Source organism: Balearica regulorum, chromosome 5 (genome assembly GCF_011004875.1).
Source record: "Balearica regulorum gibbericeps isolate bBalReg1 chromosome 5, bBalReg1.pri, whole genome shotgun sequence".
NCBI classification, from domain to species: Eukaryota; Metazoa; Chordata; class Aves; order Gruiformes; family Gruidae; genus Balearica; species Balearica regulorum.
In genome coordinates, this window is record NC_046188.1 from 30,179,130 (window position 1) to 30,194,189 (window position 15,060).

At 35.2% G+C, this 15,060-nt stretch overlaps 1 protein-coding gene across 2 annotated transcripts in view; it reads right to left on the minus strand.

The window, feature by feature from the left end:
• Positions 1–15,060, minus strand: part of ARHGAP5 (Rho GTPase activating protein 5) — a 46,940-nt gene that overhangs the window by 20,428 nt on the left and 11,452 nt on the right. For both annotated transcript variants that reach the window (XM_075754015.1, XM_075754016.1), the window contains 2 exons: positions 10,552–14,450; positions 62–209 (listed from right to left, as the gene is read on the minus strand). In XM_075754015.1, coding sequence (XP_075610130.1) covers positions 62–209; positions 10,552–14,274 — 3,871 coding nt within the window. In that variant the 5' untranslated portion in view covers positions 14,275–14,450. The remainder of the gene's footprint in view (positions 1–61; positions 210–10,551; positions 14,451–15,060) is intronic.

Below are 15,060 nucleotides of genomic sequence, written 5' to 3' on the forward strand. Positions count from 1 at the left end.
TAATGCTTTACTCATTATGCAAAGTAGGAAAGTCTTTCCTCCAACAGTTCTCCTATCTTACCTGTATCTTCAATGAATTGCACACATTTTTCAACAAACAGAGGTATCGGTTTCTCAGGTGTAACCAGATCCTGTAGAGGCATCCCAAAGTAATTACTTTCCCAGTTTCTACGGATTGGAGGATTGAATGTCTTAGTTTTCTTTTTTGGCTACAACAAAAACAGAGTTATTTAAGTGATATTCAAGTAATGTTTTAACTAACTCACATTGCAATCATTCAGTAAAAAAACTAGATCATACATCTATCAGACATTAAAATTTCTCTGTGGCAAACTGAATAAAAATAAGTGTGCTTTTAATATAGCATATGTTAGATAAAAAGCACTCAAATAACTTCTAATAAATTTGTCACTTTTGCATCACATTAGGAACTGGATGACCCAATGCACCAGTAAATGAACTACTATAGGAACGAAAATGAACACGCCAGTTTAGAGTGCTACGACAAGTCTTTACATGCTTTCGGCACCACTCACAAAGGAATCTACATGAATAATGCTTGAACCAGACCTCTATAGAATTTTTTTAGGATAAGATTGTGAAGTGTCATATCACACACAAAAAAAATTTGTGTCTTCTGTATGAATCTCACTAAAGATACTAAATAATCTTTATATTGCAACTATGCTGGAAACATGATGATGCACAATGTATAGCAATCAATCTCAGACTTAAGAGTTACAGGCAACCCTATTAAGCACGATTGCTTTGTTACATGTACAGGATTTTAGCCAAAAGGAGGTTTGCACTCAGTAAAATCTAATAAGACTATGAGTTTCATATGGAGTTTTCTTGCTTGTTTTGATTATTTTTTTTCCCTGATAGGTACTTTCATCAGTTCAACTGATAAATCACCTTTGGATGATTACAAGAATTATATTGTATCAGATACCATGTTTCCTCTCTGAATGTTGATGAAAATATTCAAAAGTGGTCAATCAATTAGCTGTACAGTGGCAACTGAATGATCATCATCATTAAAATCTAGCATTTTATCTTTAAGTTTACATACAGTAAGAAGTTAGTTAAAAGCAGTTACATTTTCATATAAAAGCTCTTCAGTCAACATCTAACAGTACAAGATAAAAGAAAAAAAAAAAGCACAACAGCTAGATTTACATTTAGTAACAAGGTTTCTAGATAAGACTACACCTCAACTAACTATTAAGAAAACATATCTCATTTCTGGTTTACATATCAAGAAGTCTTGAGCCTCAATCTCTGTGTAAACCAAACAAAAATCCTAACAACAGGTTAACTTCACACTTTTGTACCATCAAATTTACTTCTCCAACACTTGATAAAAAAATTTTTAAAAATTAAATCTGTTAATCAAAGCCTTTCAATAACCTAATTAAACAAGTAAGGCTTTTTATGTGGAATGCTTCTTTGTAAGACAGCTTGTGCTTCTTGAAATCAGTACCCAATCAGCAGAGTACCCATGACTGACCATGGTAACAGAAGGCTAACAAAAATATAGGCTTATTTTTCAAATTTGGATTTTTGTAAAAGGTTTGGCACTTATAATTTAGAAGAAAGGAGCATTTATTAGACAGTTATTAAAAACATTACAAAAAATTTGCTCTCCAGCAATTAATTTCTCCTGAAGTTTACATTAACTGAAAATTTAATAAAAAGCTTAGGGGGAAAAAAACTTCGGATAAAACTTGAGGATAAACTTTCATGACTGAAGCAGACATTATCTGAAAGCATTCTTTTCAGCTGTCAACTCTTTGCATAACTTTTATTCATCTTGGATAAGATACCGGTGGTTCAACCAGTATGTGCCTTCAGATTAGAAACAGCTTTTTCTTCCTTCCTTCTCACTGTGACAGTCCCCTGCTTTGAAGTCCCCAGTACTCAACCTAGTTTATTGCCCATTTTCTCTTTAGTGACAAAATAGTATTCATTTAGGCAACAAATGTATCCAGTTCTGATGAAGTGGCCAAGCTGAAGCTAAAGAACATGCAAAATTCAGTGAAAACATTTTTGGCAAATGTTGAATGAAAGTCCATTTTAGAGATACATACATTAACACAATGAAAAAAGCAAAAACAAATTGAAATTATTCCCCACCCCCCACCAGGGGTTCTGTGCACACCCCCACCATCTTAGAATAGATGGAGCAACACTCAGACTGTGTTATTTCAAGATAGAAAAAGACTGTGTGTCTCTGATTAAGACATAATATTAGCATAACATAATTATAAGATAAACAAATTTTGTTTGTGTGAGCGGAAAGCAGTCTGGTTAATGGAATAATAAACTGGGATTTTATGGAAATTTTATGACAATTATAATAGTAATTAATATTATCTCTGTAGAATACCTGGAAATAGTATGAAATATCAAATATGTCTGCAAAGCCAAAATAAATAATGTATTTCTCTAATAATTGTCCTGCATTTAGAAGAATGGTTGTAAGGGATCGAGATATCAAATATGACATTATACACACAAAAAAGCAAAAATGTTTCTTTGATGAAATGTCTACCTGAAACAATCAGTTTAATGTCAAATTTGGAAAGTGAGAATTTGTCTAAAGAATTTAAAGAATAAAGAATAAAAAATAAAGAAAAAAAGAAAATAAAAACACCCCTGAAGTCCTACTCTACTTTTAGATCAGTTTGAAAAGGAAAAGGGATGATCATTGCAGGGCTATTCTACAGACATGAAACTAGGATTTCACAAGGCAGACAGTTACGATAATAATTTTATCAGCTATTTCCCATTATGTATTTTGTCTCTCTCCTGTCCAATATTTATTAAAATATCTCTCTCTTGATTTCCCTTTCTTTTGGGGCATGTGAGTGGGTAAACTCTCCCATGACAGCATAGACCAAATCTTCTTGGAAATAACACTGCCCCCCCAAAAAATACTCACCAAAAAAAATTACTTTGGCAAATTAACAACAAAACTTTAAGGTATTAAAAAACCACCATGTTATTTCCTGATTTGAGACTTCCATACTCAAGTTGCATGTCTAGACTTCTTAAGCAGAGAACTTGTTCTCAATGAAAAGGCATGTTACTGTGCAAAAGACCTGATCTTTGTCAAAAGATCAACTGACTTCAGGAAAAATATACAGGTCTTATTTCTAACAAAAATAAGCTTTAGTAAAACCTTTTTTTTAATCCCTGTTCCCAACCCTGAGAAAATAGCAGCTTTTCCGATTCATCAGTCATAGCATGGATCTTTTAAATGTGCTAAGCAAGATAATTAATACCATAAATATTTCTGTGTAAAATTAACTTTTAGAAGTTCTCTAATGAAAAAATATTGAAACAAAAGCACTGTTAAACATTAGATTTAGTTAAACAGCACCTGAAAAAGGTAAATAATTTCTAAATTCCTAAATTTTGGCAGTGAGATTATGATTTTGCCAGAGGTATTTTTAGTTCAATAGCTCTGCCCAATATGCTTACTCTCCACGATACAGCAGTCACCAAATACTGCATACAGTGAGCACTAATCTAGGCACAAAGACAATTTTCTATACTCCTCCTATATCGTAATAAAAAAGGACCAGTAGGCACCATATTAGAGACAACAAGAACCAGCACAAAAGTTTTGTTAGTTAATCCTAGCAAAAAGCTCATTGTTTCACATACCACTCTTCCATGTCAGTAGTTAAAACACAAGCCCAACACCATAAAGCTGAAATCCTCAGTTTTCATATAAATCTCTTTTTTTTATAATTGGTTGCTGCACTAACGTTGAGCTATCTAGCATGGGTTTCACCACGTGCTTCTTGCCAAAGACAACTTTTCTTCATACTCTAACAGAAGTTAACGCCAAACCTCCAGCTAATCCTTACGTACTTTGGCAGGAAAATATTTTAACTCTGAGAATCCCAAACTTGCCTTGCGTTGCTAATAGCAAGAAGCATTTATCTGCAATATTGCTTTAATTACAGTAATTTAATCACTAAAATGTGTGTTGCAAAAGATCAGCTGAAGCCCTCTTAATAAAAGACAAGGTAAACATGAAAACATGTATTCTAGCATGGCACAGTATCCAATTCTTGATTTCAAAACTAGAAATATTACTCTAAAAATCATAAACCCATGAAAATGTAGATTTAAATTATACTCAAGATTAACCCTCCTGACTGTAGGTACCAGGGAACCAGCTAAGCAGTACTCGGACTTCAGCCAGCTGTGAGTCTTGAGTACAATGCACTTAGAAACAACCTTTTAAAATCAACTTTGAAAACTAAAAAAGTGTCCAAACCTATTTATCAAACCCCTTTATGGATAGGCTGCTCACTCTAGTAAGTCCTCTCTGTTGAAGAGGGGCTCCCCTTCTTTTTTTCCTCTCACTTCCATCCCACCAGAACTGCCATCATCATTTATTTATCAAAGGAGAAATTCAGCCACTTCTCTACCTCCCACACACTTCACTACTACTTATAATACAAAGGAAATTTTCTGCCTGCTTCATTTGCAGTCAGCCCTACGGTCATGGAGGGCAGAGCCAATATTTTTGAGACTATTAAAGTACTTCATAAAACCACATACCATGAACAACATTCATTTTGTAGGCTTAATAAAGTATTTGTAATCTCTAATTCATGGCTACCTCATCATAAACTATGTAACATATGAATAATGCAGATGATGGTCCCTAACATGCTCTCTCTTTCGTCCCCTCATGCCTTCTGCCATTTGTACAGTTCCAGCTTGTTACACTAAGTTTTAAACTACAGAGGCTCAAGAAGCCATATGGCTCCAAATATGCATTTTCAGAGTGCTAAATTTGAACAGATGAAAACTGAAAGTACAGATTTTGATGTTTCCTGTACTCCTCAGGAGAAGGAAAAATAAAATAAAAATCACTGCATATTCCAGTCTGAAGTAGACAGTACTTTGCTAAGTCAACCATTGAATTTACACAAGAACAGCTGAACAAAAATGTAAGCTGATCTCTCACTTGTCACATGTTTACAATAGTCTTATTAAAACTGCGATCAACACACATGGGCTATACAGTTCCTGACACTATTTCAGTAATAGTTTCAACATAAAATTTCATATAGTTTTGAAATTATAATGAGAGCAAACAAGTTTGAACATAGAAAAATAGATGTCAAACCTGAACTATTTTACATCATGTTCTAAAACAAGTCAAAGTAAGGTATCTGCAAATTCATTCAGGTGATAGTGGATTTTTCTTGTTGAAATTTTCAGATTAATTTAAATGAAAAGGCATATTACAATCATCTTGGTATAAAGGAAAATTGAAAGAATGTAATTCACAATCTTATTTGGAAGCAACAAATGTTGTCTGCAAACAAGGTTACAAGGCATAATGTTTTAAAGCACTGTTTTTCAGATTTAATGTAACAACACAGCTGGAAACTCCAGTCACAAAAAAAGAAAAAATTAAAAAAAATCAGACCTTGAATAATAAAACTATTGACTATAGGTCACAGAACAAAAATAGTGAAACTTTTTCAGATTTAATAACTTTTAACAATGACATGTCAAATAATTATCACTGGTCAGTTAATTTACTATATTGCTTACAAGACCTGTGTAGTTAGGATTTGTTTTCAGAAGTACTTCAAATAATGTCTTCCATAAAAAAAATGAAAGATACTCATACTAATCTTATTCCTACTTTTACAAATGTATTAACAAAATAATTCTTCCATAACAAGACAAGAAATCTGCAGAATTTATTTCAAGATTAAGCTCTGCCTTTGCCTTTGCAGAAATTTATTCTGGATATTTGCTGTTCTTGATATGCTGGGGAAGATAAAAATTAAACAACTATACTATATAAGAGGGGGAAAAATACAGTTAGGCACTCAACATATCTCAAGTGTTTACAAAGATAAGACTCTAAATTAGATGGGTAAATTTTTAATACTTATAAATTCCATAGTAAAGATAAATAATAAGGGTATTAATTGTAACTAGATGCAATAGCTATAGGTTTCCAGATCAGGCAGGCTTCCTGCTGTACAGGGAATTACTGAATTAAGACAAGGGTCAAAAATAACTTGCAATTACTTAATGCAGTAACAGTAATAATAGATAAATCAATAATAATTGATAAGTAATTTAAAAAATATTTCTAACAAGCTTGTTAACACATGAGGACATGGTGAGAAGAATGAAAAGCCAAGGAGCACTGGGGATGGGCCTTGTATCAATGCATAAACTGCATAACAGTTGCAGCTTTAGGGTTATTGCACACACATGAAGAGGTTCCTCCCGTCTGAGGTCTAAGAAGGCTTCCTCCTGCAAGATCCTTATCCTCTAGGAATGTTCACTGCCCTTTCATGTCCTGAAGTTTTCTTCATTTTCTCTCTGTTGCTCCATATCTCCAAACTCATCAAGTTAAACTAAAGACAAAATTAATCTATAATATGGCCTGCAAGGCTGCTGCTTTTAGACACTGTTGTGTACCAACACACAATAACATTTTACACTAGACCTTCGTATTACAGTGTTAAAGATTCTAATTGAGATAAGCATCTACTTGTAGTTCCCACTTGGCAATTTTTGAAAAAGACACAGAGATGAATGAGCACACATCTCAGCTGCAGAGGTGTAACTTGGCAAAGCAGAAAAAGCTGAGGCAAAGTTGCCTATGAAATACTCTGTGCCTAGTTCCTCCAAGTTTGTGAACACTGGTAAGGAAACAAATAATCAAACATAGAAAGCATGTTGATATAGGGGAGAATTCCCTCTAAAGAATGCATTTAATCTGAGAGATACTTTGTGTAATAACAGAAGAAAGGACTAGGTGCTTTTTCACAAGAGAAACTTTTACAGAAAAAAGTTCCATATTGGACAAAAAAAAAAAAGCACATCATAACCTAACAAATATTGGCATACAACATGCACTAGAAAGCTTTGAAGCACAGTGTGCACATGCAACTCCACATCAACTTGGCTAAAAAGTCCTATGACTCTGAAGCCAGTCTGCTTTCTTTTTCTCTCCTCCTCTCCACATTTTTTTCATATACTTCCTTACCCGAAAAATAATAACAGTGCACTTGTTAACAGGATATGTAATGCCGTACAATAAGTTTTTCAGACCATTTAGAAACATGACAATAACATAAAATAGGACAAAGGGTATATCACAAGTTAGACTATGCTAGACTGATTCAACCTTCTCCATTGAAAACATGTATTCTTTTCCAGAAGCAACGAAACTACAATGATCGGTTGGTTTTACCAATCTGGACTTTAGTAAGGCATTTGATGGCTGCATATAGGAATCTACTGTGACAACTGGAGTAACAGAAAAAGGATGGTTTCAACAACAAAAAGGACAAAGTCATAGACCAATGGAAAAATCATGCACTGGAACGTGCATGTACTATAACCTGTACTATGCAGAATGAATGTGCATGTACTATAATATACATGTACTATGTGTACATACTATAATATGCATGTACTATAAGCTACCTGTACTATACAGTGGGATGTCATTAGCTGGAAATTTATGCTTCTGAAGAGCAACAAGTAGAACAATTCTGAGTATTTACTTTAATAACACGTGTTCACAATAGATTTAAAAAAAATTGGTACATATGTGTTAGCAGATCAGTCAAACAACGACTTAATTTCAGGGTTGTAAAAAAGCACTGTTGTTTTTCCTAATGTTTGCCAAAACTCCCTTCCTCCCAGCTCTTGCCTTCCTCTATTCAGTTTTTTTACCTGAATCCTATAATCAGTCTACACCCATCTCCTGCCTCCCTACATATGTCCTAGTGCCCATACCTTTATATGATTTCATCTTGTAAGTTGGGAGACTGGGGTCTGAAAGCATCAGGACAGAATGAGCATCCTTCAGCAAGGTCACGTCTCTTTCTTGAAACACATTATCTTCCAATGCCCCCCCCCCCAACTATTTTTTTTTTAATTCTAAATGTAAAAATCTGCATAGGCAAATTCTGTCTCTAGATGAAACCTGCTTTGCATAACTGAAAACCAAAGTGCAAAACCCAGAAACGACTGTGCATAGGAGCTTTCTGCAATACCATACAAGAAACCCACCCAGCAACACCACATCTCAAACTCCTCAAACCAACAAAGATGAAAGGAATATCAAGAATGTTACATCCTATTTGGGCTTTTAAAAGCAACAGCATTACTACAAAGCCAGTTTAAAAAAAAAAAAAAAAAAAGAGAGAGAGATCAAGTTGTAATCTTTGACAGAGACAAGAACCTCAGACTTCAAAGGCTGAGTTTTTCCAAATTCATTTTGTTCATAAAATTTCTGTATTTCAGAATCACTATAATTATAGCAAGAATAGTTACATGTGTATCTTATGTTCTCTTTACATACAGCTGAACAATTTAGAAAAAGTATCAGTAAGAGCTTTAAGAAATATTCAGAAAGGAGTACAAAAGTTTTATTTATCCCTTTCACATTCAAGGGGTCACAATTCTCAAAAAAACCAGCAAGTAATCTGTAAATAGTGGTGCACTAGCATCCCTTGCAAGGACTAAATAACATTCAACAAGGAAAAGACCATTCGAATAATTCCTGAGTTTTTGTAATTAAAGACTTCTAGCTGATCATCTAAACCAACACAGGAAAACATGGTGAATAAGTTCCAAAACTAAAGAAACCTGCATGCCTCTTGCAAAAAAATCAACAGTTAAAAAACCCAAAGGAGTGTATTATAAACTAGAATGACTCATCAAACGAATTGGAACCACTCTCACTTCAACGTAATGCAAGTCAACACACATATAAGTCACTACTTATCAAAAGCACTAAGCACTCAACATTCTTAGATATCTTGAATGCTTGCAAACATTTTAGCTATCAAGTTAAACTTGTTTTCTCCATCATTACAATAATTTGTACTTCTACTATTAAAAGTTTTCTCCAATTTGAAAGTATCAGCCCTGGACCACAACTAGCAAGTTAAAAAACAAACAAACACACACTAATAAAACCAAGAGGTAAGTTAAAGAAAACTTGAAAGACGTCTCTTGTAATCTTCAAGAGTCTTAACCACTAGAAAAATTTAGAACAGCCTGAAGCTTCTGACTCCGTCTGCCTCTCAACAGGCTAAAGCCAAAAGTAAAGGCTTTGGTAAAGATATCAGGGCATTTCCTGACGCAGTGCCAGGAAGAGTAGATCCCACTACAGTAGGTCTATACAGTTCAAACATAAATATCCAACTCGGAGGAACCTTCTGTCAACTGAACACAGCTGAGACATTAGGAGGATTATGAATACTGTATTTCAATTTCTATGTAGCAAGATTATTTCAATCAAAATTATCTAAATTATTGTTTTTAGTAACATTTAAGCTTCCCCAAAAGAATAACTTCAAAGTATTTTTAACCGAATTATTTTATACCCACAAGACATCATTATCTATGCTTATGAGTAAGCCTTAAGAAAATGTAGTGCCCTTTAAATCAGTCATGTGTAATTCAAATCACAGCTGCATACTAGGGAGTACAATTCAGAATTTAATCTATTAGTAAAATTTAACTCTGGTCTACTTGAACAAAGGTTATTTCTAAACGCTATTCAAGTACTGTCAGATTTAAGCTAAAAGGAATGTTTTTAAAATGATACAAAAGACAATATTAAAAAGGTCAAGTTATTTTGAGACAAGAAAGAAAATCTAACTGACCAGGAATACGCCTGATTTAATGTTAAACAAAAACTATATGCGAGACAATGATCTAGCTTAAAAATTGAAATCTATACTAAAAGAGTATGCATCCAGTACCTGTACCATAACACTACCTTGATATAGTAAGTTTTAAAACAGTAAGTCAAAAAATAAGTAGCTATAAAGAAAAAAAAACAAAATAAAACACAGACATTTTTCAAGCAGAATATCACATTATTATTTAGAAACCCACACTGGGCAGGCATTTTGCTCCCTTTGGGGGTTTTCTTAATAGAGAATTGTACAGGTAGCACAGCTTTCAACATGATTACTTGCTTGCCCACACCAGGAAAATGCAGCAGTCTGTAAAAACACTATACAGTTTCCTTTTCGTGCTCTTGTTTTAGAGTTCCAGGTAGACAACCGAGAATTAAAAAGAAACCACCCCTTTTGTTCACCAGCCCTAAACTTCATTCCAACAGCCGGAACTGCAAGAACTGAAAGAACCAGTTCTACCCAAGTACTTATAAAGCAGCTTTTTTTTGTTTGTTTTTAAAAAACAAAAAATGTTATGATTAACAAGGAAGGATCTGTGGACCAAATTCTGCCTTCACTTACTCATAGGAAAGGGAGACTGCACATGTACAGAGGTGAAAAGAACTGAAACTTACTGAACAACTGATTAAGTAGACAAACCATCTCATTCCCTCAGGTTTGCTAGTTCCGAGCAAGTTAAGTAGAAACTTGTACAAGAATCAAACAATGCTACATCAAAATTTTAAATCACCTCTTTCAAAACAGGGTGACACTCTTGCATATTTTGACTCTTCCCTTCTTACAATGCACCAGAAGTTGTAAGTAGAATTTAAATCAATTGCCTTACCTTCTTATCTTCTTTTACTTTGTGGGTTTTCTTTTTCATTTTTTTATCATCCAATTCTTGATCCGATGTAATAGCAGGGTTATCTATGCCACCCTTCCATGTTTCAACAGGTGAAAGAAGTGGGTCTTCTTCACTTCCACGATGTCTTCCTTTTCTTTTAGTTTTAGAGGTGGTGAAAGCCTCATCATCACTTGCATCCGAATGTGTTCTCCTATAATAAGACTTAGCTTTGCTGAACAGAGTCTTAGACTTATATTTGTATTTTGAAGGCCTTCTTTCCCCATGACTTTTGGACATTCTGTCAGAAAACCCATTTTCTTCCTCGCCTTGGGTATTTATAACAATTGAGTTTCGAACTTTAATAATACGATTCTGACTATCATCTGGAACTGCGTAGATATCATCTGCAAAGCCTTTATGTTTGTAAATAGTGTCAATAGGTTCAGCATAGTTGTCAGATTGGTCTATATCTTCTGGTGGTGCTGCAGGCACTCGAGAAGGTTGTTTCCTGGGGTTTTTGCCAATACCTGCCTCAATCGTTTTCAGGAGGTTAGGATCCAGCTTTTTCACATTTGTTCGTGGAACTAGTGGTTTCGGTTTTATTGGAGGAGGCACTTTATGGTTGCGTTCATGGTCATGACAATTGAGTGGTGTACTGTGAATAGGATACTCATTTCCTTCCAAATCCAATCGGTACTTTGAACGGTCACTAGGTGCTGGGAGTAACCTTACATCATCACCAATTGGACTGTAAGGCGGTGGTCCTTCAGTATCATCCTCTGAATCTGGATAATTATAGTCAAGGGAACTTCCTCTGGGAGATCTGGGAAAAACATCTTCACTTGTATGAGTTGTTTCCCTTGTGCTGTCTGACATGTAGGAACTTTCAATCATGTTCTTTTTCTCTAATACATCACTGAAGAACAATGTGAAAACCTCAGTTTGACGATGATATTGAGATAATGAATATAAAGCAGTAAACTTAGCAGTAATCTCTGTTGCTATGTGTTCTCCTTCAGTCATGAGTTCCTTGATCGCTTCATTCTCAAAGAAGTCTGCCTGGCTATCAGTAACAGCCACTAACTGGACAGGAATTGTATCCTGAACTTCAGAAAGAAATGCCCGAAGCATTCCCATGGATGCCTTCCGCTTCGCAGAATAGACCAGTATATATCCGTGAACAAGTTCATCTTTCCTGACACCAATTGATGAATGATATGATAATATAGTTATCTGTATTCGACGTCTCTTTTCACCTATTATTTTATCAAGCATCAAAGAATTATTCTGGCCAGCCTGAGCAGCACTACAGGAGTGAGAGTCAAGGAAGGGTGAAAGAATAAGATCCACACTAAATGGATCACCACACATGGCACACATGACGATTCTTAAGTCAGCTTCTGACAGATCTTTAATGGTGGGAACTGGACTTACAACATCAAAATTGTGTTTAACTGCTTCCAGTACTCCCCTCAGAGCTTGTTTTATTTGGGTCTCATTAAATTTGCGTGGATATGTACCAGCAGGCACATCTACAAAAGGACATTGTAATTTGTTGGCCAATTGCTGTCCCTGATGTCTCAGAATAGGTAAATTCTTGCTAACACTATCCCTCTGGTTAGCCAGTATTAACGTAAATGGAAGATTAGCCATGTACTTGTCTCTCCTTATCTGAGATGCTTCAGCCCTTATTTTTGCAATGCACTCCCCAATAAAACTCAGCGATTCAATAGAGTTAAACACACAGAAACAACCGTGTGGTTTAAAGGTTGAGGTCCACAATTGAGTCAACAGGTATGGGGATTTTGCATCAACTGGCCTCAGATCTAGTTCATATATTTTTCCATCTAATGCATATTCATCATCAGTGGACTGTGTCCGAATTTCATTTGCCAATTCTTGCGCAAGGCCATCTTTTCCCAAAATGAAAAGATTGACTTTATCAATGTTGGCACTATCATGGTATAAATTTGAGCGGCCATGGTCTAGTTGCAGAAGACTGTTGGCAAGTAACTGCTCTACTTTAATGTCCGTGCAATTTTGGCCACTGAGACAAGTTTCTTTAGTTGGGTGATAAACAAATCCTATGTGTTTAAGCAGTAGAGATTCTCTATCAGGTGCAAGTTTCTGTAAAGCTTTGTATCGAGGTTCTTCACTCAGAACTGCATGGATTTCACTCATTTTATCTGAACTTGGTGTTGCATTAAGATCCAGGTCATAAAACAGCTCTGAATGTTCAAAAAGCATTTCCTGAAACTCCTCTTTGGCTTTTTCAACAATCTCCCTCTGATGCCTACCATACACCTCCTTACTATCTGCATCAGTGATGTATTTGAATGCTTCATCCTCCACTACAAAACATAGAACTTCTTCCCATGGCTGTCCGGGTGAAATGAACTGGATTTTCTCAAGAGTTTTTTTGAATTTCTCCTTCATTTCCACCCTCCTTTTTTCAGATATAAGATGCTGCACATGATTTTGATAAACTTTTTCTGCCTCTAGAGTAGTCAGAAGGTCAAATGGAATCCTTCTGTCATTCACTTTATCTATATGGTCAGTTTCATCCCAGGGTGTCTTTTCCAGCACTACAAAACAGGACTGGAAGTCAGGCCTTTTCTCCATTAACTTCAAGGCTTCTGACCAGCTCAAGTGTTCAATTTCATCAAGATTTGACAGAAGAGTATTAAGAGCTCTTGGCAATGCGTTAATGTATTCTTCTTTTCTTTTTCTAATGTGCTCCTGTTTAAGCTGCTCTATGTGTTTTGCAAACGTATTTTTGGCCTTTTTTGTTCCTTCCAAATTTATGTACTCCTCATAATCAGGGTGGTTTTTCAGTTTATTACTAACGGTCTTCCAAGTTGCATGATAGTCTCTCACAGTTTGAACAAGTTTTTCAAACTTATCTGTTGCTGTAACAACTAACTGTCTTTGAGTTTTATAGGCATCCAGATAGGGAATTATTTTAGGTTTACCACGAGTTTTATCCATCATTTGTACCAGTGCAGTAAAACATGTTTCAACATTGACATTGAATCTTGCCGATGTTTCCACTACGACAAGGTTCTTCTTATTTGAAGCAAAGGCCTGAACCTCTCGCAGATAATGATCCACACACTCATCACATTTCGTTGCTGCTATTATTATGGGTTTTTTAGATTTTGAGAGCTGGATATAGAGATTATTCACAAATTTAAGTTGATCATCAAACTTCCTATTGCATCCTTGGCTTACATCAATGCACAATAAAAACCCATCTATGCTTAATTTCCCTTCAGGCATTTGTTTTTGCTCAAAGTCTTGCTCCAAGCCTAGCTGATCTGTGCAAATGTACATTAGTTTTTCTGCTGATTGCAGTTTAGAGGCAGCTGCACGTTTTATATATGGTTGTAAATTCGTACTCCGATGAGGCAAGAAAGTCTGATCATCAATGAACTCAGTCTGTTCAATTACATGAATTCTGCACTCAATTCCATCCTCACCACTTTGTGTTACGTCACCCCAGTACAAAAAGTGATCATTGTTAACAACTCTTCCTCCAAAGTCAATTGTGCTAAGCACAGAGGTATGCTCAGGATAATATTCATCTGCTTTTGAACGAACGAATCTATTGCACAAACACGATTTTCCAACTCCACAATTACCTTTATCCTTTTCAGTTCCAGACAGTCCAACAACACTAACAGCATAAGATGGGGGACGTGGCTCTTTGTTTTTTGCCATCATAACTTTCCTCTCATCCTTTTGCAAGTATCGAGGTAACTGTATGTGGTTTTCATTCTGGAAAAGTTCCTACAAATTTAAGTTGTATATCCAGGGTTCCAGAAATAGCTTTCAGTTGTTCTTGCTTTAGCTTGTCATTGAGAGAACCTCAGATAATTAGGATGAGGAGCATCATCTTCCTACAGAAAACAAAGGGGGGGGGAAATTTAAAGATTGCAGGTATTTCTTTCTAATATTCATGACAGAAAAGATTTTAAATAGCACATTTACTTGCTTACCCTGAAATTGTTTTCTATGTATATGAAAATTTTACCACCACTTTAAATGAGGTCTTAAACTCATAATTCATTCATGTTAATGCTGTTTATAAATTTTAAAATAAACAGGTTTTAGGCATAGTTTAATAGCAGTTCATCACCTATTTTGATAGGTGATCAGCAGACTTCTAAAAAAATAAAAAAACCACCAAACAAAAAACCCCCCAAAAAACCAACCCACACCCCAAATCACTGTTTTCCTTCATAGCTTATGGGCACTAGGCACAAGAAAGCATTTTCCACTATGATAACACAACACAGAAACTCTACACCAAACCAAATATTCACTTATATATACTTCTATTCACACTCATACTTCTACTAGATAGCATGCTTACCTGCATGAATAACACTACTTTTGTGTACATTTGTATGTTTGGTTTTAGGTTTCAGTAAAGAAACTTTCAAAATAAGAAGTTGTAAAACCAGGATGTTGGCAATATGGCTCAGTCACTACCTATTTGCCAAAGTA